General features: G+C 46.6%; 2 protein-coding genes across 5 annotated transcripts in view; both read left to right on the forward strand.

The window, feature by feature from the left end:
• Positions 1-5909: 5909 nt before the first annotated feature.
• LOC121473556 (prefoldin subunit 3-like) lies at positions 5910-6703 on the forward strand. The gene has a single exon (XM_041726047.1). The coding sequence runs from the start codon at positions 5910-5912 to the stop codon at positions 6501-6503; it is 594 nt and encodes a 197-aa protein (XP_041581981.1). The 3' UTR covers positions 6504-6703.
• A 10102-nt stretch (positions 6704-16805) lies between these two features.
• The window catches only part of ADAP2 (ArfGAP with dual PH domains 2), a 28761-nt gene continuing 19357 nt past the window's right edge, over positions 16806-26209 (forward strand). For all 4 annotated transcript variants that reach the window (XM_041726416.1, XM_041726417.1, XM_041726418.1 and 1 more), the window contains exons 1-5: positions 16806-17047; positions 17916-18046; positions 19690-19781; positions 22881-22960; positions 23908-24020. In XM_041726416.1, coding sequence (XP_041582350.1) covers positions 16954-17047; positions 17916-18046; positions 19690-19781; positions 22881-22960; positions 23908-24020 — 510 coding nt within the window. In that variant the 5' untranslated portion in view covers positions 16806-16953. The remainder of the gene's footprint in view (positions 17048-17915; positions 18047-19689; positions 19782-22880; positions 22961-23907; positions 24021-26209) is intronic.

Below are 26209 nucleotides of genomic sequence, written 5' to 3' on the forward strand. Positions count from 1 at the left end.
GACTTCCGGCGCATGTCTGTGCTTCTCCGGGAAGTGCCCGGGCTCGCGGCAGAAAGGTTCCGGCCCCAGCGGCGTTCCGAGGCGGGCGGGGCGGGAGGTGCGGAAGCCGCTTTCCCGCTGCGGGGCTGCGGGGCTGCGGGGCTGCGGGGCTCCGGGGCCTGGGGGGGGGAGCCCAGCCCCTGGGGGGTCCGCACCGGCCTTCCACAGCGTTCCCGAAACGTTCTCGGTCTCGGCCCAGCTGGCCGAATCTCTGGGAGGCAAACGCCTAGGCCAGTTTTAGTCCGTGGTTGGCAAGGTCCCTCCTCCAGGGAGCCTCCCTGGGTTTATATGAGGTCGCGAGCGGCCCTGCCGTGGCAGCCCTGCCTGGGGTGCAGGGGGCGGATGTGGTGGGAGCGCGGGCCGCTGCACCAGTGACCCCATCACTCCGCGGAGAGGCAGGGGGTCAGGAAGGGCGGCCCAGGAGCCCGCGCCTCTGCCTCCGAGCCTTGCAAGTCGGAGCCGCCGTCCACTCAGAATGGATGGGGTCGGGGTCGGGGTCGGGTCGGGTCGGGGGTGAGGGGTGAGGGGTGGGGGGAATGAGTTGTCAAATGAATTTTGAATAGGGTCAGACCAGAGGTGTGTTTCTGGAAAATGGGCCACCTGTACAAGTGTGAAGCCGGATTGGAGGTGAGCCAGGGAAGCCAGGAGGAGGCAGGGCGCTGGTGTATCTTCCCAAGGGACAGGCAGCCATGAGGAATTGAACCTGGAAGGTGTACAGAGAGCAAAAAGGAAAAGATTCTTTCTGGAAGGTGGGGAGACTTTAGCCAGTTACGTGAAAAGCAAGGAAGTCAGGAGGCAGGTGGCCTTTGAAGGGAAAGGTGGTGGGTTTGTGCCTTTATGAGGCGCCAGTGTCTTTGTGGATATTGTCCAGGAGGCAGTGGAGATGCAGGGACTCCTAAGTATTCATAAGAATTACTCCTAGAAATTCTAGGAATCTTACCAAGTCCTGGAGAACTTAGGGCTATAAGAAGAAATAAACTGGGGTGCCTCAGTGGCTCAGTAGGTTAAGAATCTCCCTTCAGTTCAGGTCATGATCCTGGGGTCCTGGAATAGAGCCCAGTGTTGGGCTCCCTGCTCAGTGGGAAGCCTGCTTCTCCCTCTTCCATTCCCCCTGCTTGTGCTCTCTCTCTCTCAAATAAATAAAATCTTTAAAAATAATAATAATAAAATAAAAAATAAAATACCTTGTCTTAAAAAATGCTTTTGACTCTTTATTATTTATTCGAAAGAAAGAGAGAGAAGCAGGCTCCATGCAGGGAGCCCGACGTGGGACTCCATCCCAGGTCTCTAGGATCAGACCCTGGGCTTGAAGGCGGCGCTAAACCTCTGAGCCACCCAGGCTGCCCTTCTTCTGACTCTTGATTCCAGCTCAGGTCATGATCTCAGGGTAGTGAGATCGAGCCCCGAGTCGGAATCTGTGCTCAGTGGGGAATCTGCTTGAGATTCTCTCCCTCTGCTCCTCTCTCTTTCTCTCTTTCAAAAAAATAAAATAAATAAAATCTTAAAAGAAAAAAAAAAAAAGATATGTTGAAGTCCTAGCCCTCAGTACCCAAGAATGGGACCTTATCTGGATATAGGGTCATTACAGATGTAATTAGGTAAAATGAGGTCATCCTGGAGTAGGGTCAAGTGACTAATTCAATATGACTGGTGCCCTTAAAAGAAGAGGGCCATACGAGTGCCATATGAGAACGGAGGCAGAAGTGGGAGTGATGTACCTATGAGCCAAAGAAGGCAAGGATCACCAGCAGGTCATCACAAACTAGGAGGAAAGTGTGCAACCGATTCACCTTTAGAAGGAACCAGCCCTGTTAACACTGTGATGCCATGCTTCTATTCTCCAGAACCGTGAAAAGATAAATTTGTGTTGCTTTAATTGCCCAGTCCAGAGTAATTTGTTACAGGAGCTCTAGGATACTAATACAGGGGGCCATAAGGAGCCATGGTGGTTGATGCTTTCAGAGATGATGACATTCACTGGCGAGATAAAACCAATCACTCCCTAACTGCACCACCTGAGACAGTTTCTCATCCTCTCTGAACCTTGGCTTCCTCATTTGTGAAATAAATGGTACTTGCCTCACACAAGCTGCTAAGAGGATTTCTGGTTAGAAACTGGATGCAGAGAGCCCAGCACACAATAAGGGTTCAGTAAATGTTAGTTCCCCCTTGAAAGCATTGCCTCTTCCTGGGAGCTAATTATTAATGCCCTTCAGAGGAAACTCCCTCATGCCTCAGAGTATTCATTCAATATATGTTGACCTGAAGCTGGAAGTGGTAGGGAAAGAAGCAGCTCTGGTAGGTGCATGATTTACTGTAAACCAGACTCTGTTCAAAATGAAAGTTCTAACTTTCCGCAGAAACCAGGTCCTTCTCACTTCCCTGTCTGCATTGCAGAAATCCTTGGCTCCTCCCCCTCCCTTCATCATTATGTCTAGCTTGTTATCTGGTTTCTATGTGCGCTTTTTCTTCTTTTTTTTACGATTTAATCTATTCATTTAAGAAAAAGGGAGAATGGGCAGAGGGGGAGGAAGAAGTAGACTCCCCAGTGAGCAGGGAGCCTGACATAGGGCTGATACCAGGATCCTGAAATCATGACCGGGGCTGAAGGCAGATGCTTAACCAGTTGTGCCCCCATGTACCCCCTGGTTTCTGTTTTTAAAACTTTTTTGGCCATGACACAGGACACATAGATGTATGGTGTGAAGCAAAAGCTTTATTAAAAAACACTTGCATTATTCCGTATAATGCACCTTGATATTTTCTATTTTATTTCATTGAAAAAAAAAAAAAAAAAAAAACACTGATCCATTTTTAAGCCCGCAGGACATCAGGTGGAGATGTGTAGTAGACTGTTAGATATGTAAGTCTGCAGCTAAGGAAGAGGACTGTGTTGGGATATAGATTTAGAGGCTGTCAGCATAGAGAGATGGCACTGTATCCACGAGAGTGCATGGGATGAGCCAGGGAGAGGGTAGTGTGAGAAACTGAGTCAAGGGAAAATGCTGGAAGCACCGGTACTGGGGGTGAGTATTCAGATTCCCACAAGGACTAAGAGGCAATGTTTAAAAAGATTTAAAAGGAAATAGGACAAAGTCAAGTTAAAGAGGCTAAAAACATATAGGATTTTGAGGAGGTAAGATTTTTTTTTGAAAGCTGGGTTAGTTGGAACCACTAAGTCAATATTAATTGCATGACTCACTACTGCATAGTAATGTGTAAATTTATAAAAACACAAATTCTATCAATGTGACCTGCAAAATGTCCTCTTTTACCTCTCCCTTGCTATGGGTACCCTAATGAGGATCTCACTGTCTCTCTCTGGGCTCTTGCAATATCCTCCCCCCAACCCCATCAATTTTCCGGTTGCCTATCAACCTAATCCCTTCCCTGTCCTTCATACGCGTCCTACCTGTCCTGGCCAACAGCCCCAGGGCTAACCAAATCTCCCAATTCCTGCCCTGAGTCGGGGCCTCACCTAAATCTTCCAGCTCTTTCTCTGCTCACCACCAGGCACATGCTGTGGCACCCAACACCCACAGCATGGCCGCTCCTGTTGGAATCCCTGATTGTAGGTGGGTGGCAGTGTCTTCAGGGAAGGCAAACAGGTTATGGTAATCCCGTTTCCCTTTGCTAAGGATTAAGATTAAGAGTGGGTGTGGTTCAGTTTGGGAGCCTATCAGGGAAAGATTTTATATCCTGATAAAGAGTGGGAGGAGCAGTGGCCCCCTTCCCTTTCTTCCTGAAGATCCAATGGGAGGCTGAGCTGAGAAGAGCAGGACAGGCAATGCTGACAAAATCCTTGATGACATTGATCAACTGCTGGATCATCCCTAAAACCATCCATCTGCAGACTTTTGGTTCAGTAAGGGAAAAACTGCCCTAATTGTTCCAGCCACTTGGAGATCAATGCTTTGTTACTTGAGGCTGATAACTTCCTGCTTCACACACCCAGTCAGGAGACAAAAGGGATGACTCAAAGACACACATCTCATGTTGTCTCACCTTTGTGCCTGCCAGTCCCTTTCGCTGAGATTCCCACCCCCTCTACAAAAAATGGTCTGAATTCTCACCTCACAAGTGCCAAGAAGGGTGCCCCCTGCCCTGAGAGCTTCCCTGTGTGCCAAGCCAGAGCATTCTCCCTTTTGCCAACCACTGGACTTTTCTCTATCAGAATACAACCTGTGGGCTTTTTGTTTTGTTTCATTTCTGACCACACATCTTTGTCCCCTTCTTTGACTCTCTAGTCGGTTTCCCAAGGGGATCTGGATGCTACCAACCAGAATATTTCAAAAATCCATTCTTTATGTCTCAGCATCCGTCCTGGAGACAGAGGAGGTCACTGGTTGTGCTCAGATTCTGGACTCAGTCAACCCCATGTTTTAATTCTGTGTTCCAATCCTAGCAGACCTAGCATGAACTAGGACAAGAGATGTCACCTCTCCAAGATCCTTCAAGAGTGCATGAGGAATAAAGGCCATAATTATATCTCCTGTAAAACCCAGTACATTGGCTGGCACATATGAGGGTTCATTAATTCAGTGTTGGTTGAAAAAAAAATTAATGAATGTCACATACATAATATGTAAAAAGTTCATTTTGTTTTGGGGAAAAAAAAAAACATCAAAAATTAGTGCTCCATATAGCAATGTCCACAATTGCCAAACTATGGAAAGAGCCCAGATGTCCATCAACAGATGAATGGATAAAGATGTGATACACACACACACACACACACACACACACGCACACACACACAAGAATATTACTCAGCCAGGAAAAAGAATGAAATCTTGCCATTTGCAACAATATGGATGGAGCTAGAGGATATTATGCTAAGCAAAATAAGTCAGTCAGACAAAGATAGTTATCATACAATTTCACTCATATGTGTAATCTAAGAAACAAAACAGATGAAAACAGGGGAAGGGGAGGAAAAATAAAATAAGAGGAAAACAGAAAGGGAGGTAAACCATAAGAGATTCTTAATTGTAGGAAACAAACTGAGGCTTGTTGGAGGGGAGGGAGGTTGTGGGGATGGGGTAACTGGGAAATGGGCATTAAGAAGGGCACATTAGGTGATGAGCACTGGGTATTATATGCAAGTGGTAAATCACTGAATTCTACTTCTGAAACTAATAATACAGTATACGTTAATTTATTAAATTTTAAAAAATTTTTAAATTAGCACTTAATAATTTCATGACCTCAGTATAGGCAAGCATTTCTGGAATAGGACATAAAAAGCATTAACCAGGGGCACCTGGGTGGCTCAGTCAGTTAAGTGTCTGCTTTCAGCTCTGGTCATGATCTCAGGGTCCTGGGATGAAGCTTATGCCAGGTTCCCTGCTCAGTGAGGAGCCTGCTTCTCCCTCTCCTTCCTGCTTGTGCTCTCTTGCTATCTCTGTCTCTCTCTCTCAAATAAATAAATAAAACTTAAAAAAACAAAACAAAAGTAAAAATAAATTTAAAAACACAAAACATTAGCCATAAAGGAAAAAAATAAATTGGACTTTGTTAAAGTTAAAAATATCTGTTCATTAAAAGATGCCAGGGAGAGGATCCTGGGTAGCTCAGTAGGTTAAGCGTCTGCCTTTGGCTCAAGTCGTGATCCCAGGGTCCTCTGGTGAAGCCCCAAGACCAGCTCCCTGCCCCACCGGGGAGCCTGCTTCTGCAGCTCCATCTGCCGTTCCTCTGCTTGTGCTTTCTCTCTCTCTGTCAAATAAATAAATAAAATCTTAAAAAAAAAAAAAAAAAAGACACCAGGGAAAAGGCAAGTCACAGAGTGAAAGCAGATATTTGCAATACATATGACTAACAAAGAACTGGTATCCAGAATATATTTAAAAATATCGGCTCGCTTCTCCAGGATGGCGACCGCTAAGGACGGCTGTGGCTTGGGAGAAGTGGCCGCGGGGAATGGGCGGCGGCTCCACCTGGGGGTCCCGGAGGCCGTGTTTGTGGAAGATGTAGATTCCTTCATGAAACAGCCTGGGAATGAGACTGCAGATACAGTGCTGAAGAAGCTGGATGAACAGTACCAGAAGTATACGTTTATGGAACTCAATCTTGCTCAAAAGAAAAGGAGGCTAAAAGGTCAGATTCCTGAAATTAAGCAGACTTTAGAGATTCTAAAATACATGCAGAAGAAGAAAGAGTCCACGGGTTCACTGGAGACCAGATTCTTACTGGCAGATAACCTGTATTGCAAAGCTTCAGCTCCTCCTACTGATAAAGTGTGTCTGTGGTTGGGGGCTGATGTAATGCTTGAATATGATATTGATGAAGCTCAGGCATTGTTGGAAAAGAATCTATCAACTGCCACAAAGAATCTTGATTCTCTTGAGGAAGATCCTGACTTTCTTCGAGACCAATTTACTACCACTGAAGTCAATATGGCCAGGGTTTATAACTGGGATGTAAAAAGAAGAAACAAAGATGATTCTACCAAGAACAAAGCATAATGCTGGCAATTAAAAATGTGGTTCAGTTTTCCAAACATGTTATTTTAAGTACCCCAAAGTTTATCCTTAAAGGTTGACATGACTTTGATAGATTTTTTTTTTAATGGCAAGAATGGTAATTAAAACTTCAAAAAAGATAGCCACCATTTTATTATAGAAACAAAGTTAGTTACAGATATTTTATGAAATCAGCATTATTTTATTTTTTATTTTATTTTATTTTTATTTCAGCAAAGTAAATGCAACTTTTATCTTTTTTTTTTTTTTTTTTTTGGTTTGTCATAGAAAAGTCTTAGCCGAGATGGCTGAGGTATGTTATGGAAGCAGAATGCTGAATACTTTTCTTTATTGGCTGATAACTTACTCTCACTTGATGTGGCTAAACCAGTATAGAGGTAGGAAAAATAGTTAGTTTAAATATTTCCAAACTTGTTTTCTTTAGTATATGTGGGGCTTTATGGCTCTCTGTTGCTATTATTTGTGTTATATAAATGGATTTTCATGAATTACTACTTAGCCAATAACTATTACAATAGTCTGTACTTTTCAAGAAATGGTAATTTGCCTTCCCAAACCTAAGAGGGCTGTCTATTGAGACAACACTTTTTTTTAAACCCCATAGAAGTGCACAGTGTCTTTGCAATGCCAATGTAAGGGAGATCTGGGCCAACATGAAATAATAAAATTTTTTAGCCACTCAAAACTCTCGGCTAAGGCAATTCTGTATTTCTTAACGGTCTCCAAAGCAGCTGAACAAGAATATTAAGATAAATTTAAATCTGCAGTGGTTGAGAGATTTGTGAGCTTTTTTATTCATGATAAAATCTCATACAAAGAGTAGAAAAATCCCTGCGGAAAGCCATTGGTACAGTGGCTAGCACTGGGTGATAGTCTGATAAAAACACAAATGTATTATTCCATCTCTGTGTAGTACAACATATACTTGTACAATGTTTTGTACTTGTATTTTATGATATTAAAACATTGAAGTTAAAAAAAAATATCTACGGGGGTACCTGGGTGGCTCAGTTTGTTAAGTGGCCCACTCGATTTCATCTCAGGTCATGATCTCAGAGCCCTGAGATTGAGCCTCACATTGTGCTCTGTGCCCAGTGGGAAGTCTGCTTCTCCCTCTGTCTCTCCCCTTGCTTGCTCACTCTCTCTCTCTCAAATAAGTAAATTTTTAAATTCCTGCAAAATGAGAAAAAGGCAGGCAAACCACAGAAAAAATGGGCAGAAGACTTGAATAAGTACTTACCTAAAGAGGATGTTTAAATGACCAATTAGCAGAAAAAAGGTGTTCTTTTATTAGTCATCAGGGAAATGAAAATTAAAACCCATGTTGTGATACCACTACACATCCATGAGAATGGCTAAAGTGAAGAAGACAGGTAATACTGATAGATCAGGGCAGCCCGGGTGGCTCAGCAGTTTAGCGCCGCTTTCAGCCCAGGGCATGATCCTGGAGACCTGGGATCAAGTCCCGCGTCGGGCTCCCTGCGTGGAGCCTGCCTCTCCCTCTAACTGTGTCTCTGCCTCTCTCTCTGTGTCTCTCATGAATAAATAAATAAAATCTTAAAAAAAAATGCTGATAGATCAGTAAGACCTGAGTGTTGGCAAGGGTGTGGACCTCTCAAACTTGCTGATGGAGCTGTGGATTGGTGGAATTACTTTGGAAAATCACTTGGCAGTATCTACAGAAGCTGAACATATGTATCTCTGATGAGCCAGTCATCCCACCCCTAGGTGTGTATTCAACAGAATACAGACATATGTGCACTAAAAGACATCGCATAGGTTGAGCTATAATATATTGCCAGTATCTGACAGTTGTTGATTTACAAAAATTGCAGTTTTCTATGGTTGAACCTAATACTGGAATGTGCTTTTTGTATAAGCCCAAACCTGGAATATCTCAAGGGTCAAAAGATTATGTGTCTATTGAATACACTTCAACTATACCCAGCAACATGGAGGAATCTCACAAACATATTTTTTTTTAGGATTTTATTTAATTATTCATGAGAGACACAAACATAATGTTGAGTGAAAGAAGCCACACGGTTTATATAAAGTGCAAAAACAGGCAAAAGAATATATGGTGATAAAAATCAGACTACATTTAGGGGCTAGTCACTGAAGGGGAAAGGGAGCCTTTTGAAATCCTGATTTAGATGGTTTTTTTTTTTGTTTTTGTTCTTCTTTTTGTTTGTTTGTTTTAGCCCTGGGTACTGGTTAAACATATGCATGCGCTTACTAAAAACTCATCAAATGATACATTTATTATTTGTGCTTTTCTGTATATTTGTTACACTTCAATGAAAGTTTACTTAAAAAGTGTAATTCTCAAGCAGCCCTGGTGGCTCAGCGGTTTAGTGCCTGCCTTCAGCCCAGGGCCTGACCCTGGAGACCTGGGATCGAGTTCCACGTCGGGCTCTCTGTCTCTCTTTGTATCTCTCATGAATAAATAAATAAAATCTTTTTTAAAAAATTTAATTCTCAGAGTGCCTGGGTGGCTCAGTCAATTAAGTGTCCAAGCCTTGATCTCAGCTCAGGTCTTGATCTCAGGGTGGTGAGTCCAAGCCCTGCATTGGGTTCTACTCTGGGTGTGGAGCCTACTTAAAAAACAAAAACAAAAATAGCAACAACAACAAAAAAACCCACAAAGTCTAATTCTCCAAGTCATTTGAAATAAACATGCATCATATAAAGTTTAAATATTTATTTAGTGATATGATCTACTTTATTTAGTCTTCAAAGTCGTTCCCCTCCTCAGACATAGCCAGGATTCCCATGAAAAGGCTGTTGATTCTTAGATAACTCTAGGCAAAGAGTACACAATATATCTCTTTGCTCCCCTTCCCCAGTGATATTTTTTTTTAATATTTTTTTTATTTATTTATGATAGGCACACAGTGAGAGAGAGAGAGGCAGAGACACAGGCAGAGGGAGAAGCAGGCTCCATGCACCGGGAGCCCGACGTGGGACTCGATCCCGGGTCTCCAGGATCGCGCCCTGGGCCAAAGGCAGGCGCCAAACCGCTGCGCCACCCAGGGATCCTCCCCAGTGACATTTTATAGAGGAAAGATAATTGGCCTTCCTAATCTTACTTTGGCTAAAGTTTTAGATTTCTTTTCTGCTTTTATGTTACACTGTCTTACTGTCTTTTAAAAAAGTATTACACACATGGGTGCCTGGGTCACTTAGTCAATTAACTGTCTGGTCAGGTCATGATCCCAGGGTCTTAGAATCTAGCAGGGAGCCTGCTTCTCCCTCTCATTCTCCCTCTGTGTTCTCCCTCCCTCTCTTTCAAAAAAGTAAATAAAATCTTTAAAAATTAAAAAAATTAAAAGTATCACACACAACTAAAATGATAAGGCAAATGATCAAAAAAAAAAAAAAAAAAAACAGCATTCACGATTTGAAATCCAGAATCGGAATACCTGGGCTCATGTTCCAACACTGCCTCATATATATATGTGTATTTCAGTTTACTCCTGTTAAGAACAGTTTCTCTTTTGCAAAATAAAGTTCATGTACCACTCTCACAAGGTTGTTATGAAAATGAAATTATATAAATCATTGGGAAAATAGAAAATATTATACAATGGAAGCTATTTTTTTCACAATAGAAGATATTATTAATTGGACCATTGATTATATAGATTGAGATGAAAGATGTGATTGTCTAAGAAACCATCTCAAGAAGAAAGTACCTAGATGCTTTCCAAAGTAATCCTTGGGGACCCTGGCTGGCTCAGTCAGAAGAGTATGTGACTCCTGATCTTGGGATTGTGAGTTCAAGCCCCATGTTTGGTGTAGAGATTTCTTAAAAAAATAAACTCTTTTTTAAAAAATTGTATTTATTTGTTCATGAGAGACACACAGAGAGAGGCGGAGACATAGGAGAGGGAGAAGCAGGTTCCTTGCGGGGAGACCGATGCGGGACTCGATCCCAGGACCCTGGGATCACGACCTGAACCAAAGGCAGATGCTCAACCACTGAGTCACCCAGGTATCCTAAAAATAACCTTAAAAAAATTGCCTATGTGATTAATTTAGGTATAACTAAAGATAATTGAAGTTTTAGATTTTCAAGCCCAATTTTAAAACTCTAGTTCAACAGAGTAGCACCTCAACGTTCAAACCACATTTCCAACAGATGTCACCCTAATCCCTTCGATTATAGTTGTGAGTAAAGCTCTGTGACTAACTTCTCAGTCAGTGCTCCAGGTCACATTATAAAGTGTAAACAATTATTGTGTGTTAATTCAGGACTTATTTTCTGGCTCTTTAGAGTTCACAACTGAGGATGCCTGGGTAGCTCAGTTGGTTAAGTGTATGCCTTGGGCTCATGTCACGATTCTGGAGTCCTGGGGATGAGGCCCCATCCCTAACCAATGGGGAGCCTGCTTCTCCCTCTCCCTCTGCTCCTCCCCATCCCCTGTCCTTCTCATGCTCTCTCTCTCAAATAAATAAATAAAATCTTAAAAAAAAAAAAAAAAGCGGATTTCACAACTGGATGTTTCAACTTATTGTTGTATTTTATTCAGAATGCAAACCCACATGCTTGATTGCCTATAATAATAGGGCTCTCAACTTCACCCAATTCAACCAACATTTTTTAGGGTGTGTCTGGCAAAATTCACATAATATAAAATTCACCATTTTAACCATTTTATTCCCTTGTAATCAAGACCTGAGCTGAGATTGAGTCAGATGCTTAACACACTGAGCCACCCAGGCACCCCTCATTTTAACCATTTAAAGTGTACAATTCAGTGGTATTTAATACATTCACAGTGCTGTGCAGCCATCACCACTATCTAGCTCCAGAACATTTCCAACACCCTAAAAGGAAACCTTGTACATTTAGCAGTCACTCTCCTGCCTCCCTCCCCCAGTCCCTGGCAACCAGGAATCTGCTTCCTGTCTCTATGGATTCTCCTGTCCTGGATATTTCACATACATAGATCAACCAACATTTTTTGGGCATGGTACTTGCTAGGCACCAAGAATATAAGATGAATAGGACAATCTGCTGTTAACAAGATCACTGACAACTGGGACAAGATAGATTTTAAAAATCATAGTACAGTGTGATGATTATTATAACAGAAATATGAACATTGTGAGAAAATAGATGGAGACAGGGCAAACTGTAAGAGGTAAGATTTGAATTTGGGCAGAAGGGCAGGAGTTTGCTAGAACAGTGGGGGCTGGGTAAGAGGATGGGGTAAAGGAGGAGGGGGCTGCAGTAATAGAGGGAAGCAGCTTGAGCAAGGCACAGATCATAGAGTTGGATAGCTGTGTGCTCAGAGGAGGTGGACAAAGCACATCACAAGCATGTTGTCACCCCAGGGCCTTTGTACTTGCTGGCCCTTTTCCTGGGACACACTTTTCTTAGGTGCTAACTTAGCTCAAACCTTTCCTTCAGATCTTTGCTCCAGTGTCACTTACTCAGAGAGGGTCTCCTTGACCTTCTTATCAAAATAGCATCTTCCATCCTTCTCTATCCTCTTACTTATTGTTATTTTACAGCATTTATCACCCTGATAACATATTATATATAGGTATATTTGTTTCTCTGTTCATGTTCTGTCTCCCACTTGAAGGTAAGCTGAACAAAGGCAGGAACCTTTGCTTGTTTATAGCTATATATTCCCAGTGCCCATAACAGTGCCTGGCACATAGTGTATGCCCCACAAATATTTAATGAGTGAAGGAGGGGATCCCTGGGTGGCGCAGTGGTTTGGCGCCTGCCTTTGGCCCAGGGCGCGATCCTGGAGACCCGGGATCGAGTCCCACGTCGGGCTCCCGGTGCATGGAGCCTGCTTCTCCCTCTGCCTGTGTCTCTGCCTCTCTCTCTCTCTCTGTGTGACTATCACAAATAAATTGAAAAAAAAAATTAACGAGTGAAGGAGCAAACACTTTAGTAGCATTGCAGTGGGGAGTCCTTCTGGGTTCTTAGCTGCTTCCTATAGAAGATAAAGTAATATTGAATATACAAAGAAATAGGTTAACTTGATCAGATTCTTTGGCTTGGTTGCTTGATTTTCTGCTGTTTCATATGCCTGCCCGTAATTTCCTTCAAAGGGAAAACATGTTCATGATCCCAAGACCTCTCACTTTACTGTTTATTGTTTTTTTACCCACATTCATTTCTTTATTTTGCAAATATTTTTCGAATCTCCACTACACAGCAGGCAGGTACTGGGATACAGCAGAGAATACAACTGATCTGACCCTGCCCTCATGAAGCTTAGGTAAGGGAGACCAGGAAATCAATGAGCAATTACAGGAGATTCGGATGCTTGAAAATACTAGCGTTAAAGAGGGGAGAGGTTTTGGGAACAAAGATACTCATTACAGCTAAACAGCCAGATGAAAATTTAGGAAAAGCTTAATAAGGTCTGCTGGTAAAAAAAAAAAAAAAAAAAAAAAAGGACTGCTGGTAGAGCGGCACCTGGGTGGCTTAGTTGGTTAGGTGGTTGGGTCTTGATATCTTGATTTTGGCTTAGGTCGTGATCTCAGGATCCTAGGATCGAGCCCCATGTCAGGCTGCGCACTTTTGGTGGAGAATTCTTTCTCTCTCTTTCTCCTCTGCCACTCCCTCTCCTTGCACATGTGCACTCTCTCTCTCTCAGAAATAAATAAAATAAATCTTTTTTAAAAAGACTGGTGGTAGAACAATTAAAAGATAATATTAGGTTGACCTGCATGACATTACTATTTTTGTAAGTCAGCTTCATACTATCAACCTAATATATTGATGAAAGAGGCCCAAAGCTCCAGATTATGTATCATCCAGTATACATCATATCAGTTGTGTAACCTGGGACAAATGTACTTAAAGTCTCTCCCAGGGCCTCAGTTGCTTCATCTGTAAAATGGGCATACAACTAGTTTCTACGTAAGGATTGTATTTAAGATTAAATGGAATAATGCTTGACATAAAACAATCCCTGAATATATGGTGGTCATAATTGTGGTATTTCTTCCTTCTTTATTGCATTTTCCAAATTTCATGTAATTATAGTTTAAAAAAAAAAGTCTAGGGACGCCTGGGTGGCTCAGCAGTTGAGCTCAGGGTGTGATCCTGGAGTTCCAGGATCGAGTCCCACATCAGGCTCCCTATGAGGACCCTGCTTCTCCCTCTGCCTATGTCTCTACCTCTCTCTGTGTGTCTCTCATGAATAAATAAATAAAATCTTTTTAAAAATCTAGTAAACATAATTACTTAAATTTTCAAAGGACTCGTGATCTATTCCCCAAGGATCTTGAGCCAAGTCCAGGGCTGGGAATGTGGTTGAAAGCTTTCTTCCAGCCCCATGGTGGCTGGGCTCGGTTCAACAGACAGTGACCCTGAGAGCAGGGCTGGATGTTTGTGCTCTGAGGGACCCTGGGAGCTTTATTTACAGAGGACTCTCTGTCTAGGGCCTGAATTGCCCCCTCACCCCTGCAGCTGTTGCACGGATGGAGCCCATGAGAAGCCTGTCTCGGCCCACCCTGCCCCTCATAGCCTGGCCCCTGATCCTGGTCACCATGGCCTTTGACCCAGTGCTTCTGCCTTAGGAACAGCCTCTCGTTCCTGAACACAGATCTGAACTGAATGCTGATCATGTCCATTACCTATAAGTGGGCTATAGAGTTTCTGTTAGCGGCAATGAAAAGTTGTGGAAACGGGGCAGCTGGGCGGCTCAGGGGGTTAGGCGTCTACCTTCAGATCAGGTCATGATTCTAGAGTCCCGGGATTGAGCCCCGCATTGGCCTCCGTGCTTGGGGGTGTCTGCTTCTCCCTCTGTCCCTCCCCCTACTCTTGCTCTCTGTCCCTCTGTCTCTCTCTCATAAATAAATAAAATCTTTAAAAAGGAAAAGAAAAAGTTGTGGAAACAGGTAGTGGTGATAGTGGCACAACATCATGCATGTAATTAATGCCACTGAATTGTACACTTAAAAGTGGTTAAAAGGGCCAATTTCACATTACAGAGATTTTACCATAGTTTTTTTAAGAAGTGGGGAAAAAAACCCAGGAATGGGAGAGGATGAAAGGGAGGGCAGGCTTGTCCTATGGGATTTAGTGACCACCAGGAGACCTGGATTTAGACCCTTGTTCTGCTCATTTGGCTCTTTGAACTTAGTGTAACTTAACCCCTCTGAGGATAACATGCTGCCCTCACAGAGCAGTCATGGCACTCAAATGTGATCCAATGGTGTGAAACTCTCTGTAAAATAATCAATAATTGTTAACTAGCATTGTCACCCCTTCATTCCCCAGAGAAAGAAAGAGATTCATTACAAACAAAATACAATAGTATCTTTTATTTCTTAAATATTTATTTATTTAGTCTCTGAGAATGCCTGAAATTCCACCTTGAGGCTTGGAATTCCGTAAATGGAAACCTCCAGAAATAAAACAGGAGGAGGACAATCTAAAGGAATCTTTCTATCTCTGGCTCCTCACCATGAAGGAGATCTAGTTTTGCTGGGGTTGGCTTTTGTGGGATCTCACAAAATGGTGAGACCCCTTGCGTCAGAGGAGAGCGGGACAAAGGTACATGAACTAGGAAGGCTGAGGGTTTCGCCCAGGCATTGGGCAGCAGAGAAATGATGTCCTTGCCTTGTCCCCTCATTGCCCCCTACGTCCTCCCTTCTTGCCTTCCTATCTTAAGTCGCCTTTCCCATCTGTCTCCTGGGAGATTTATTTCTGTCTCCTTTTTCATCTAAAACAGCGGAAATGAATCATCTTTCAGCCTATTTGGTAAACAAGCCCCATGCCCTCTGACCCCTCTGGGGCTCTCTCTGGTTCCTCTGGAGCTGCCTCTGGGCTAGGTCTCACCCCCCACAGTTGAGACTCTCCTGACTGATTATTTTTGGGAATGTCCCCCTCCTCCCAGGCCCAGAGGCTTGACCTCCTCCACCCTGTGGAAGATGGGAAATGACACACAGCATTCCAAATGATGATCCCACGAGCTGACCAGACGGGCAGGGAAAGGAAGGCAGCCCTGTGTTCTGGAAAGGAATGGCAGACTTTGTGTGCCATGCACGTCCTGGCACATCTCAACGACCCCATTAAATGGATCGTCCCTAATTCTCATTTTACAGGCGAGGAATATAAGGCTCAGAGAAGTGAAAGAATTTGCCCAAGGCCACGTAGCTAGTAAGTGGTGGAGTCAAGATTCAAAATCTGTATTCTTGGACTCATTCCATTATATCATGCTGCCCTATGTATTCACATGTACCTATGCATGCGTGTTGAGTTGGGATACTGGTAGGTCAGCTTGAACTTCAACTGTAATCATCGGAATGGAAATCTAACATCCTTGTGCATAAAGCTATATGCATATGACAGATGGGTATTTACCTACAGAGGGAAAGGCAAGTGTGTGCCATCTGTGCCTTACCAGACACCCGGAGATCCCAGAGAAAGGGGTCAAGGAGGGACAGGGATGGTGGGGGGAGACCCTAGATTCAAGACTATCAAAGCCCTGGCCACACCTGACAGTGATGGAACTTAACAGATAAAAGTGCCTGGTGAAGTCCACATTTGGTGAAAGGACACTTCCCGGTGAACAGTCATGCAGCTATTTATTGGACTTCTAAAAATGTGCAGGTGCTGGGTTTCTAGGGTTGTGTGGGATACAGAAATAAAGCTACTGACGTGAACTATTCAGCGTGGCCCTGTGTGTGCTGGAGGTGGGAGAGGAGTTAACATAAATATATAAATAACTGTGATGCAATGTAGATAGAAAGTGCTCGGGGCCGAAGGGAGGGACGGATCCCATAACAGGGTTCCGGCAGGACCAGAAGCCGGAGAGATTGCTCGAGGCTGGGTATCAAGGAGAGTTTCCTCGGAGTTAGCACTGGAATCTCTCTAAGTAGATGTGAGCGATACATCAGTAGAACGCTCTCACGGGTTAGATCGTGTCTAATCTTCCAAGGAGCCCAGAGACGCAGACATGTCCTTCTTCGCCTGTTACAGAGGTGGAAACCGAGGCCAGAGAAGCTGACTGGGTGGCCCACAGTCCCGCAGCTGGCAGGTGCCTGGCGGGGGTCTGCTCCCGGCCCGGCGCTCGGCTCCCGCCGCGTGTGGCCGGCCTGGCCCGCCTGAGCCCGGGCGGAGAGGCTGGAGCTGCGGCACAGGGGCCGAGGGGGCGGGGCGGGCGGGCCGAGGAGGCGGGGCGGGGCGGCCGAGGGGGCGGGCCAAAGGGCCGAGGGGGCGGGGCTGGAAGGCCGAGGGGGCGGGCCAAAGGGCCGAGGGGGCGGGGCGGGCGGCCGAGGGGGCGGGGCGGGAGGCGCGAGGCCCGAGGGGCGGGGCTGGCAGCGGCGCTGGCGCGCGGGAGGCCGCGGAGCTGCTTCCCTCTCCACCTGCCGGGCGAGCTCCGCGCCATGGGCCGCTGCAGGCTGGGGGGCGGCGGAGCCGAGCCCCGCTGAGCGCGCCGGGCCGGCCATGGGCGACCGCGAGCGCAACAAGAAGCGGCTGCTGGAACTGCTGCAGGCGGCGGGCACCGGCAACGCGCGCTGCGCCGACTGCGGAGCGGCGGGTAAGGGTGCGGCGGCCGCGAGCAGGACCCCTCTGCCGGCCAACCCCCCTCCTTCTAGACTCGGTCCCGTCCCGGGTCGCCGCTGGCTCCGGGCATGACCCTTCTGACACCTTCGCACCCGGGCCCCCAGCCCACCCGTACCACGAATCTCCGCCCCGCGCCCTCGGCTGCCGCGCCCCCCGCACCCAGGCCCCCTGACCTCCGCACTCTGGACCCCGACGGGGGCCCCGGAGCCGGGTGCCCTGGCCTCTTGTTCACGTTCCCCGCCGGACACCCCACGCGCTCGGTCCTCGGTCTCTGACATCTCTGCTCCGGACCCAGCCACCTCTCACGCCCATGTACCCAAACATCCCCCACACCCAGGGGTCCCAGACCGCGGCGTCTGAAGGTCCCGTGGCCCCTTTCCTGCCCCCGGCGCCCCGGGGTCCCCCCAGGTTCCCGCTCCGCAGCGCGGACCCTGCGGACGCCGAGGCCCAGGGGCCCTAGGCCGACTTCTCCACCTGCCGCCCCCCCCCCCCCGCCGGCCGCCCCAGTGAGGCCCCTTCCTCCGCACTCTCCTCTCGGTTCCCCGGAGTCCTGTCACTTCCACTTCGCCCTCGCCGCAGCCGCAGCCTCTCGCCCCATCCCTAGACTCCTTCCAGGATCATCCTGGTGGGCTGACCATGCTGGTATCTTAGTTCACCCAGGGTGGGGGGCCGAGAGGAAAGGGTTCCTAGCGTGGGCAGCGCTGGGCATGGCCCAGGAATCCTAAGGCCAAGCCCTGCTTCTCCCAGCACCACCACCACCACCCCCGCCCCGCGGCCAGCCCAGCCCTGGTCTCGGTGCCTAGCTCTCCATCCAACTACCCTTCCGCCCTCTCGCCCCGCAGATCCCGACTGGGCCTCCTACAAGCTGGGTATTTTCATCTGTCTCAACTGCTCCGGCGTCCACCGCAACTTCCCAGACATCAGCAAAGTTAAATCCGTGAGACTTGACTTCTGGGACGACAGTACTGTGGAGGTAGGAAGGGAGCGGGGGTGGCGGAGGGAGGCACTGGTAGCCTTGGAACGGCAGAGCGGGGTGGGGGGTGGGGTGGGGTGAGGGTGGAGGTGGGGGGTGGGATGGAGGTGGGGGGGTGGAGGCGGTGGGCAGGCCCTAGGGTACGGGCGTGGGGGGGATGGAGCATTCTCCAGGGGAAGAAACAGTGAAACGGTTCCAGAGAGAAGCAGTAACTAGCAAGAGAAAGCACTGCCTTTTAGACTCCCTGCTTAGCCAGAGACGGTGAGTGCAAGGCCCTCAGCCGGTTATTTCCCTGTTTAAATGTCTGTGTTCTGAGGATACCACTACCCCTTGACAGGGCTGCTCTAAGGATTAAATGTAAGCTCCTGCTTCCGGGTCTATAGTCCCGGTTCCAGCCCACCCCCTAGCTAGGAAGGGCACAGTTTTTCTTTCCTGACCTATAGAGATGGAGGACACCTTCAGCTTGGATGGTAATACCATTTTGGCCACAAAACCTTCAGAGAGCAAGCTGTTCTATCTAAATTGTGCTGGTTGGCTGAGGATTTCAAGGACTATTGGAGAAGTAGACCCGTGTTTACTGAGTGCCCACTTTGCCTGGCACTGTGCTCGATGCTTATTTGTTGGACACATCACTGTAAGCCTACTACGTGCTGGGTATTAGGAAAGCACAATGAATAAGATACAGTCTCTGCCCATGTGGAGCTTACATTCTAGTGCAGGAGAAAGACAAGAAACCGGTAAACCAGCACACAGACCTGAAGATTGTAACCTTCCTTGTAACCCTCCTGTTATTATACTTTTTTCATTTTTGCAGTTCTAATTCCTGAACCTCAGGGGGTTAAGTAGTGCCCAAGGGTCACTGAGTAAGTGGCACAGCTGGGATGTCAAACCTGCTCTGTTGGGATCCAGAGCCCATTCAAATCCTGTGTCATAGTCTGGAGTCCCTGGGGATTGGGGGAGAATGGGGTTCACTCTGCTCAAAGGATGTATATTAAAAACCTGATGTTTCTTCCCACATGTGCCCTCACCCCAGATATGCCACCCGTTACTGAGTGCCAGCTGTTGGCCAAGGCCAACTTTGGCATATCTGCCTCTGGGTGTGTCAGGTGTCCCAGGGCCCCAGTGATCATCCTGACCTACCTACTCCATGGGGCCAGCTCCAACTTCTGTCCTCCAGCTATGTCTATCTCCTGCACGTAGCTGCTGGTGGTCCTGGCCATCTGTGGAGAGAGAGGGTGGGAGGAAGAACATGAGCTTTGGAGTTAGGTCTGGGTTCAAGTCCCAGCTCCTCACTTGCTAGCTGTGTCACCTTGGGTAAGTCACCTAATCTCTCTGAGCCCATTTCCTTACCTCTAATATGGGGATGATAGTATTAAAATGGTCTAGGGAATCGAATGAATCCACTAGGATAAAAACCATAGAGTGCTCTGCCCATGTGAGCCACGGTTGTAGTGCCTCATTGTTCTAGGCTGTGGCTTCCCAGCAGCATGTATGACCAAGCCCAATAGGATGCATCAAACTCCAGGAGCGTTTCCTGACTCAGCCTAGGAGCCAGTGGGAAGAGTGGCCTTCTGGGTAGACAGTGGTTTCATTTCACATTTTTTCAAGTTCTAATATTACCCCAAGTTGCTCTTGTCTTACAGTTTATGAGCCACAATGGGAACCTCCGTGTGAAGGCCAAGTATGAAGCCAGAGTCCCTGCTTTCTACTATGTCCCCCAAGCCAACGACTGCCTGTGAGTGGGTGATTTCTTGGTCTCACTTCCCTGATCCCTGCTCCATCTCTAGTACCTTTGTGTGTGGTGGTCTTTTCCATGGATCTGGTGGATCCGGGAAAACATTTGGTACTATTGTGGAGAACACAGAGACCTGGCCTCATTCCCTCTCTACCTTTATTGCTTGGTTTATCACTTCCCCTCTCTGTGACTCAGTTTCCACAGCTGTGAAATGGGGCATTTTCTCTATGATGGGCCCTTTGTCTCTGATGTTCTCATAGCCTACTCATAGTGGCTAATTTGATAGAGAAGAGGAACACTGTTTTTTTGGGGGGGAGGGGGTTTGGTAGAATGGGTGTGTTTCGGCTACTTCCTACGGAATGTCTTGAACTCAGCATAGCTCCAAAGCAGCTGTCTGGCCTCGGATGCCTACATAATCACCATAAAAATAATAGTAACCACTTAATATTTATTGAACTTTACCTATGCACCAGGCTCTGTGCTAAATGCTTGTGTGCGGTAATTTGTTTAATTCTCTCAATGATTCTGAGATAGCACTGCCATGGTCTCTATAGTATAGTGACATACCTGAGGTTCATAGAGACAGAACTGGGACTGACTAGCCCATCTGACACCAGGGCCTGGTGTTGGGTACCAGGGCACTGGGGAAATCTAATATAAGGAGGGAAGCTGGGAAGCAGCAGGAGATTTCATGTCCCCTGGATATGAGGAGTCAGTGTGACCCTGGTACCTAGTGACCCCAACTTTCTTAGGACTGACTGAGCCTTAACCTCCCTCCTGGGGACTCAGCCTCACTGCCAGGGCTGTTAGATAGCATTCTGCCTCCACTCATACAAATGGGAAGAAGGTACCCTCTGGGCAGACACAGCCTCATAGCGGGTATGGCTTGCAGGAAGCAGGCTGCATTTCAGCCACCACTGTCTGCTAGCCTCAGCAGGAAGCTTTTGGACAGTGCACAAACTATACAACTCTACCCAGTACCCTGCCATTTCCCAGTAGTTAAACAACCGAGAGGCTACTGATACAGCATGGAGTAGCAGGGGAGCTGCAGCTTTCTACTGAGAAGACTCCAGTATTGTTTCCTGACTCTACCACTATCTACCTGTGAGAAGGTGGACAAGTTACCAAACTTCTCTGAATCGTGGTATCCTCATCTCTGGAAATGTAGGTAATGATGCCTATATCATGGCAGGGTGGTAGAGATTAAATGAGATAATTTATGTAAAATGTCTTATAGGCCACCCAACAGGCTAGTTTTAAATCCATTTCTCAGTGTCACCTTCAGAATGCTGCCTGGTTCGTGGCCCAGGCGGAGGGATGTGCCAGGCTTAACTCGAGAGGGTCTGGCTCACCTTGCCTCACTGCTGCTACTCAGTGCTTGGCTGCAAGGAGAAAGGAATAAGAATTTGGTGAATGCCTACTATGTGTTAGGCTTTCTGCCAGCACTATAGCCACTACTTGTCATGATTCCAACCACAGCCCTGCACCTTATCCCCTTTTAGTGGAACACCAATGATCTTCTCCCTATAATTCTGGAAGTCCTCTAAATTCCCCACCTCCAGGACCAGGACTGGGGCCTCAGTCTCCACTCCCTCTCCCAGCTCTGATCCTGTGGCTCAGGGTTTCACAGAAGGCTTGGTGACTCTCCGCAGTGAGCTGGGAGTGAGGGCTGTGAGAGAGTGAGAATTGCCTTAGGTAGGACTCCTGATTGTAAGTAACAGAAAACCAGTTTAAACCAGCTTAGGCAGGAGTGGGATTTTATGGATTCTGGGGATCAGACCCGTAGGAGAGACAGAGATAGAGCCACCCTCAGGAAGGACAAGCCAGGGACTCAAATGCTATTCGGCCTCTCTCACTCTCTGTCTGGTTCTCATTCCTGCCCCTTTCTGTCGGCCAGGCTTCTTTCATTCAGCTGGGAGCAAGGCTACTTCCAGGTCTCTGGCTCCAGATGACCAGCTCCAGCTCCCAGCTTGATGGTGAGAGGGCTTCCAATCCTTTGCCCTCTCAGCTTTACTCCTTTTACTCCACACAGCCTGGGGCAGAGCTCTGATTAGCGAGTTCAGGCCCAGTGCCCACTTCTGGGTCTTTCCCTGTGGGTCTGGAGTAAGGTCACAGAAATCTTGGAGCATTTACCTGGAAAAGGCAAGAGGGAACCAAACAATTGAAATAAGTTTTCTGGGCAGCCCCGGTGGCCCAGCGGTTTAGCGCCACTTGCAGCCGGGTTGTGATCCTGGAGACCCGGGATCTAGTCCCACGTCAGACTCCCTACATGGAGCCTGCTTCTCCCTCTGCCTGTGTGTGTGTATGTCTCTCTCTCTGTGTGTGTGTGTGTGTCTCTATGAGTAAATAAATAAAATGTTTTAAAAAAAAAAGAAGTTTTCTACACGGGGTCACGGATGACAATATTTGCTTCGGCTAACATTAAACTCCTACTATATGCTGATCGTGGTACTAGGCCCTTTTGTATATATTTAAACTCCACAACAACCCTGAGGGGAAGGTAGGTATAGTATTATTGAACTATTCCCCCAAGGTCAGAGGAGTTAAGGAACTTGTGTTGGTCACACAGTGGATAAATAGTAGAAGAGGACCAGGTCCCAGGTGGTTGGACCCCAAGATCATGGCTCTGTTCAGTGTAGCATGCCCAGAATTTATGGGCAAGCCACAGGAAGAGGCTCATGGGCTCCCTTAGCTTCAACTTATGAGCATGCAGTGGGAGGGGGACTGTAGATAGTCCAGGGGAGCTGGTTGACCTAGAGGGCTGGGCTGGGGTTGGAGTGGCCCAGTGTTTTTTATATAGCCCCTTGGGGGGAATATTTTCCCCAAGGACACCCTGGCAATATCTGAAGACATTTTGGGGTGTCATAACTAGGGAGGGGGTACTACTGGCATCTAGAGGATAGAGGCCAGAGATGCTGCTAAACATTCTTCAGAACACAGGATTCTTCCCCTCACCACAACAAAGAATTAGCCCCAGATGTAAGGTACTGAGGCTGAGCAGCCCTGAGTGGTCTGAGCAGGCAGCCTCTGTGATGCGCCACTCTGTGTGAAGAGGATGCATCAGACAGCAGTTGACCAAAGGTTCTTTCTTTTTTTTAGAGTGTTAAAGGAACAGTGGATTCGAGCTAAGTATGAAAGACAGGAATTTATGGCCGATGGGAAAACCATGTCATCCCCAGGTAAAGTTATTTCCATCATCTTGTGAAGTCTGTGTTCTAATGAATTCTAGACAATGAAGTGCCTGGCTACTGGAACAGGGCCCAGTTCAGACAGTATCTGCCGACCTCACTCTGGCCACAGAGGCCAAGATGTGGGTTCCTCTGTCTCTGAAACAGCAACACGTCAGCTGGTAGAGTTTTATGGTCTGAGTGGTCAAGAAGCATTTTTATCTCAGGTCCCTGCAGGGCCACACATGCATGTAGAGTCTTAGTATAGAATTGCAGAAAGACTCACCCGCCAGGCAGAACCTTTAGAAAAGAGGCATCCCTGCTCTTGTGAGTATGACTCCTCGTGTGCATAAGACTTGGCAAGGTGCATGGGAAGGATTTCAGCCTCCCTTCACACCTTTGTGTGGGGCACAAGCTCATCGCTGGCCCTTGATCTGGGGTCGTTTCTGCCCAGCTGCTCTGAGTCCAAGCTTGACACTGACCCAGAAAACAAAGCATACAAAACCACCCTGAGGACCAGCGGCAGCCAGAGCTCAGCGTTCTGAGCTACCCGGAGCTCACAGTATTCTTCAGCTAGCAGGTTCCTAGAGGTCACTCATTAGGTCCACCCCCTGGAGAGTTTCATTAGGCCAATGTTGACATGATGTTGGGCAGGACCATATGGGCATCTTTCAGAATCATCCAGTTTCTCAGGACTTAGCCTCCTTAAGAGTTTACTCTATCTTATGAAACAGCCAAAGAAGGAAGTTAGGGAGGGCCCAACTGAAATCATGAGACATTGCAAATTTGGCCCCAGACAAAGTCTGAACGTGCTGCAGTTGACATGGCAAAGTTATATTTTAGATATTTTAGCCCTGGGCGGAGTGTGCATTCTACCCTCAAGACCCTATGAGGTTTGAGAACTGCTTGTTCATATTAAGGATGTGAGTGTTCCCTCTGTCTCGTCCTTGGTGGCTAAGGTAACCGAGAAGGGTTCCTGTGGAAGCGAGGGAGGGACAATGCTCAGTTCCTGAGGAGGAAGTTTGTCCTGCTGGCAAGAGAAGGCCTCCTGAAGTACTATACAAAAGAAGAGGTAAGAGCCCCAACCAGCAAGGGGTCCCTCCCTGAGCGCTGGCTCTCACCCAACTCAGGTCACATTTGAATCAGTAGTGCTGTGTCTTCTGGATAATCTTGGCCACTGAGCGTTCAGCACTGCATTGTTACTTTTCCATGGCTATGTGATCAGTCCAGTCCACAGAAAACACACCTTCTCTTCACCTAGAATCAGCTTGGATGTGTCCACAATAAAGTCTTGGATGACTACTTGAGTTTACCGCATTTATGAATGCACTCAAGAAATTTATTGAGCACCTGCTGTATACTAGACATTCCCATAGGCACTGGAGCTACAGCAATAAATAAAACAAAGCTCCCATTCTCATGGGGCTTTCATTCTAGTGAAAGGAGACAGATGGTAACCAAAATGTACATCAATATGTGATATATGAGATAGTAGTAATTTCTGTGAAGAGAAATAAAAGTGGGTGAAGAGTGAGAGGATGATGGGGCTGATATCATTCAGGGCTTAGGGAAGGCCCCTCTGATGACATTGGAGCAGAGAAATGAATAAAAGTGAGCAAGTCAGGGTCACCTGTGCAGCTCAGTTGGTTAAGTGCATCTGGCTCTTGGTTTCTGCTCAGGTCATGATCTCGGGGTCATGAGATTGAGCCCCGTGTCAGGGTCCATGCTCAGGGCGGGAGTCTGCTTGTGTTTTTCTCTCTCTCCCTCTGCCCCTCTCCACTTTCTCTCTTTTTTTATTATTATTTTTAAAAGATTTTATTTATTTATTCATGAGAGACACAGAGAGAGGAAGACATAGAGAGAGAAGCATCTCCCTGTGGGGAGTCCGATGTGGGACTCAATCTCAGGACCCCAGGATCACAACCTGAGCCAAAGGCAGCCACTCAACCATTGAGCCACCCAGGTGCCCTCTCTCTGTTTCTCAAATAAATAAATAAAATCTTAAAAAAAAAAAAGTGAGCAAGTTATGTGCGTATGTGAGGGCAGAGTAGAAGCAGTAGAGGGAACATGATGTGCAAAACCCTGAACATGGTCTTGGCACACCTGTGTGCCAGTTAGAAAATGACCCCTCTGAGATGGTGTAGCCCTGGGGCCCAGGTCAGATAAGCGGAAGCCTAGATTGCAGTTCTTGTCTCAGCCAGGGACTTTTTATTAGTGCACAAACTATTTGCCCATAAGCCACAGCCCTGGCCTGAACTGGTTGGTGGGTCAAGGAAGCCAAAGTGACCTGTACAGAGGGAGCAAAGAAAAGGATGGAAGGAGATGAACTCACATGGGTAAGGACTTTGTAGGGCCTAAGAAGACTCAAGATTGTTGTTGTTTTTTTTTTTTTTTTAACAGTTTTATCAAGATATAAATTCACAGAGGTGCCTGGGTGGCTTAAGTGTGGGACTTGTGACCTCAGCTCAGGTCTTGATCTCAGGGTCATGGGACCAAGCCCTGTGTCCAGCCCATATTGCATCACATCAGGCTCCACACACAATGGAAAGCCTGCTCCAGATTCTCTCCCCCTTTCTCCCTCTGTTCCTCTCCCACGTTTGCACTTTCTCTCTTTCTCTAAAATAAATAAATAAAAATTTTAAAAAAGATATAAATTCACATACCATACAATTCGCCCATTTAAAGCATACAACTAATGGCTTTTAATATATTCACAGAATTGTGCAACTGTCAACACAATTTTAGAACATTTTCATAACCCCCAAAAGAAATCTCACACCCATTAGCCCTATCTTTACCCACCATAACCCCCAGCCCCAGGAGACCAATGATCTACATTCTGTTTCTATATTTATAGACACCTCAAGTATATGGACTATGTGGTGTTTAGTAACAGAACTCTTTCATTTCGCATGTGTGTTCAAGGTTCATTTATGTAGCATGTATTGTACTTCTTTTTATTGCCAAATATTGGTCCATTGTGTGGATATTTCATCTTTTCACTAGCTGATAGACATTTGAGTTATTTCCACTTTCTGGTAAGTATGAATAATGCTCCTATGAACATTGGTGCACAAGTTTTCATGTGGACATATTTCCATTCTTCTTGGGGATATAGCTAGGAGTGGAGTTGCTGGGTCAGGTGGTAACTGTCTTTACTCTGTTGCACTTTTCCAAAGTCCCTGCACCATTTTATGTCTCCATCAGCAATGAGTGAATGTTCCAATTGCTCCACATCTTCACCAACACTTGCTGTCATCT

The sequence above is a fragment of the Vulpes lagopus genome, chromosome 12 (assembly GCF_018345385.1).
Source record: "Vulpes lagopus strain Blue_001 chromosome 12, ASM1834538v1, whole genome shotgun sequence".
Lineage (NCBI taxonomy): Eukaryota > Metazoa > Chordata > Mammalia > Carnivora > Canidae > Vulpes > Vulpes lagopus.